The 3,664-nt window shown below is 57.4% G+C and overlaps 1 protein-coding gene across 1 annotated transcript in view; it reads right to left on the bottom strand.

The window, feature by feature from the left end:
• Positions 1 to 2,300, bottom strand: part of LOC106723695 (endochitinase 2-like) — a 50,425-nt gene extending 48,125 nt beyond the window's left edge. Inside the window, exon 1 of the mRNA XM_014528276.1 lies at positions 1,526 to 2,300. Within this exon, the coding sequence (XP_014383762.1) occupies positions 1,526 to 1,840 (315 nt within the window). The 5' untranslated portion in view covers positions 1,841 to 2,300. The remainder of the gene's footprint in view (positions 1 to 1,525) is intronic.
• Positions 2,301 to 3,664: the final 1,364 nt, after the last annotated feature.

Here is a 3,664-nt window from a genome sequence, read left to right on the forward strand (position 1 = left end):
GCTTATTAAGCAACACCTGTCATTGCACCCAGCGACCCGCCTGAGAAGTCACACGCCTGGGCCAGTGGCATTTGGGGACCTGCCTTTGTCCTTCACTCTGAAAACGGCTCATTCTTTTTTGTTGTTTTATTATTATTATTATTATTATTATTGATTTCAGAGAGGAAGGGAGAGGGAGAGAGAGATAGAAACATCAGTGAGAGAGAATCATGGATCAGCGGCCTCCTGCATGCCCCTCACTGGGGATCGAGCAAACAGCCCAGGCATGTGCCCTGACCGGGCATCGAACCCTGACCTCCCAGCTCCTAGGTCGACGCTCACCCACTGAGCCACACCATCCAGGGTGGGTTTCTCTTTCTTATGAGCCGGGATGGGGCCTCCTTCCCGCCAGGGCCATTGGACACGTTTAGCATCGTTCGTGGGCCACACACAACGATCGACTTAAAGTCAGCTGCTCTATCTGGTCAAACACTCAACTAGCTCACCCCGGAGGGGGCCCCGGGCGCACTCTGTGCAGATGTCACAGGTCAGACTGCGCGGCGGCGCCTGGAGAGAGAATTCCAGGCTGGCCCTGGCCGGGGTGGCTCAGCGCAGAGCGTCGGCCCGAGCACCGGCGGGTCTCGGGTTTGATTCCCAGTCAAGGGCTGGGTTACAGGTTTGTTCCGGCCCCCGTGGGAGCATGTGTGGGAGGCAACCCTTCGCTGTGTCTCTCTCACATTGATGTTTCTCTCTCGCCTCCCCACTTCCACTCTCTCTAAAAATCAATGGGAAAAAAATAACCTCAGGTGAAGATTAACAAAAAAAATAAAAAAGGCTTCCGGTCTGCATTTCTGTGGAGGAGCATGCTGTCAAACGGGACACACGCACACATACACGCACACGCTCCACCGTGTGTCACTGGACCGGCTGCAGGATTCTCCCAGGGGTTAGGACCAGCCCTACTTCACTGCGGCCCGGTGGCTCCGTTGTAACCGACCTCCCGTCCGGCTGGGGAACCCCCAGGTTTTGTGAGCTCCCAGAGCAGCGCCCCTTGGCAGCCACAGCGTCCGAATCAGCAGGGGATGGGCTTGTGGGAGTCTGAGAGGCGCGCGGTGCAAACCCTCAGTCAACACCAGCAGGAGGTTAAAAATAACCGTTTCCCACAGACTCCAGGCGGGTCGGGGCCAGGGGCCTCTCTCGGCTCACCTCCCAGCGAATCCCGGGACTTGAACTTCGCATTTGCATGCGCAGGCCCCTGGGAGGCCAGGGAACTGCTCAGCCTTATTTCACAGTGAACAGACCAGGGTCTAAAGACCGAAGGGGCCACCGCCTCCCGGACGGGAAAGAAACATTCAGCCCCTGTGTTTAGAAGGCGACCTGGAGGGGGAGGGAGGCGGTTAGGAGGCTCAGGTGTGCTTTTCATTTCCCTTCTCACCGAAAAAGAAAGAAAGAGAAATGCACGGATCCCTCTACTCTCAGCAGCCAAACCCTCCCAGCCGCACGCACTCGCTCGGAGGAAGAAGCGGTCCCTCCGAGTCTGACTTACCGGGCCCCTGGCTGGGGGGCAGGAAGGCTCTCCGAGGCCGGTGCTCCGAGCTGCACTCGCGTCGTCTGCCCGGATCACATGGAAGCTGCTATAAATGTGCACGGGCTGGTGGCTGGGACGCCGGCCTGGGAGGCAGCGGCCGCCAGCAATCTGACCCCGGCCTGGCCTGGCCTGGCGGCGGCTTTCCAGAAAGCTCTGCCCGAGGGAGGAGGACGGGGCAGCGTGTGCAGGTCCCGAACTGCCCGGGCTGCTCCTCTCCTCCAGGTTTGTTTGAGATCCAAAGCCAGTTTCGACCGCCTCCGGCTGCAGTTTCATCGACTTGAGGCTGTTCTACATGTTGGGGACGGATGAGCCACTTTTCAAAACAAAGCAGACTTATGAGGAAGAAGAAGGAGAAGGAAAAGGAGGAGGAGGAGGAGGAAGAAGAAGAAGAAGGAGGAGGAGGAGAAGGAGGAGATGAAGGGCTATAGAATCAGAAGGGCTTCGAGGAAACAGAGACCGAACCTCGAGCTTCTACTGACCTCCTAAAACCAAGCTGTCCTTTCCGAGATGTGGGTGTGCCCCGAGGAGGGAGAAGGAGCAGGACCTCAGGGCTCAGGGGAGGAGGGGGCGGCCAGGCGGCAGGAAAGCGGTAACTGTCCCGAAGGATGTGGATCTTTATGCAGCAACACTGAAAACTCTCCAAGATGCGTCATTAAATGGGACAAAACACAGAAGGTTCAGAACGGTGTGTATAATACGCTACCTTTGTGTAAAAAAGAGAAAGAGGAGGGCCCGGCCGCGTGGCTCAGTGGTTGAGCTTTGACCTATGAGCCAGGAGGTCAGGGTTCCAGTCCCGGTCAGGGCACAGGCCCGGGTTGCGGGCTCATCCCCAGTGGGGGGCGTGCAAGAGGCAGCCGACCCATGGTTCTCTCTCATCACTGATGCTTCTCTCTCTCTCTCCCTCTCCCTTCCTCTCTGAAATTAATAAAAAAATATATATATTTGAAAATGTCACGTGAACAGGGGCAGGGCCGTGTGAACACACCTGGGAAGTCACGTGGAGATGGAGGACGGATCATGTGAAGTTTGATGGGGTGAGGCCAGGAGCCCCCAGAAGCTGAAGGGGCAGGAGGGACTCTCCCTGGAGCCCCCGGGGGAGCACAGCTCCCGACACCCTGATTTCAGGTTCTGGCCCCAGAATGGGGGAGCACATGTTCCTGTGGGTTGAGGCCAGTCTGCAGTCATCGGAGCAGCAGCCCCAGGACACGGACCCCTCCTTGCCCTCCTTTAGGGGCTTGGACTGGGTTCTGGGAGCAGCTGAGCCCCGTGCCCCGGCAGGGGGACCCCAAGACCTCTCACTACAGGGCTCACAGGGGGTTCATCCCTGTGTCTGTGCCTGGCCCTGGCTCCTGCTCCCCAGGGGGCTCCTGGTCAGCGACAGTGCAGGGGGCGCACCAGGCAGGGTGCTCGGTGGGAAGCGCAGGCCACGTGGCTCAGGGACACCCCGCAGCTCATCCCCAATGTGGGGGGGGGGGGCAGGAGGCAACCAATCACCAATCGATGATCCTGTCATTATTGATGTTTCCATCTCCCTCTCACTCTCTGAAATCAATAAAAAAATATTTTTAAAAAGGGATGGACAAGTGGGTAGGTACTTTCACAATCAGTGACCAGTTTCTCACTGTTGAGGAGGGAGCTATGAAGGTGGAAGAGGGGAAGCTAGGAAAGCCCAGGGGCGCTGGAGAGCAAGTGCAGGTGTTGGTGGGAATCATGTCCCATCCACCATCCGTCCACCCAGCGAAGCAGGGGGCGGAGGAGACCGTCCTGAGACCCAGGTGAGCCGGTAGAGTGGGTGTCGGCGCCTGGCCGCGATGAATAGCAGCCGTGGTGCAGAAAGTGAATTCTTTGCAGGCCTGTGTGGTCATGTTCCTGTGAGAAAATGTGTTCTCGGCACCAGAGAGAACTTTGGGAAAACAGCATTTGCAGTCAAAGCCGAAATGCACGGGATGGAATTTATACATTTGTCTTTGAAACTATACTGAATATAATTCCACCTGTGCCGCGTATTTTTGAATGTGTTAGCTTGAGAGTCTGTCACATGGTGCGGACACGCAGGTAGAAGGGGCGCTGCGTGCCCAGGACGTGCCAGACGTGGCT

This window comes from Myotis brandtii, unplaced genomic scaffold (assembly GCF_000412655.1).
Source record: "Myotis brandtii unplaced genomic scaffold, ASM41265v1 scaffold628, whole genome shotgun sequence".
Taxonomy (NCBI): Eukaryota; Metazoa; Chordata; class Mammalia; order Chiroptera; family Vespertilionidae; genus Myotis; species Myotis brandtii.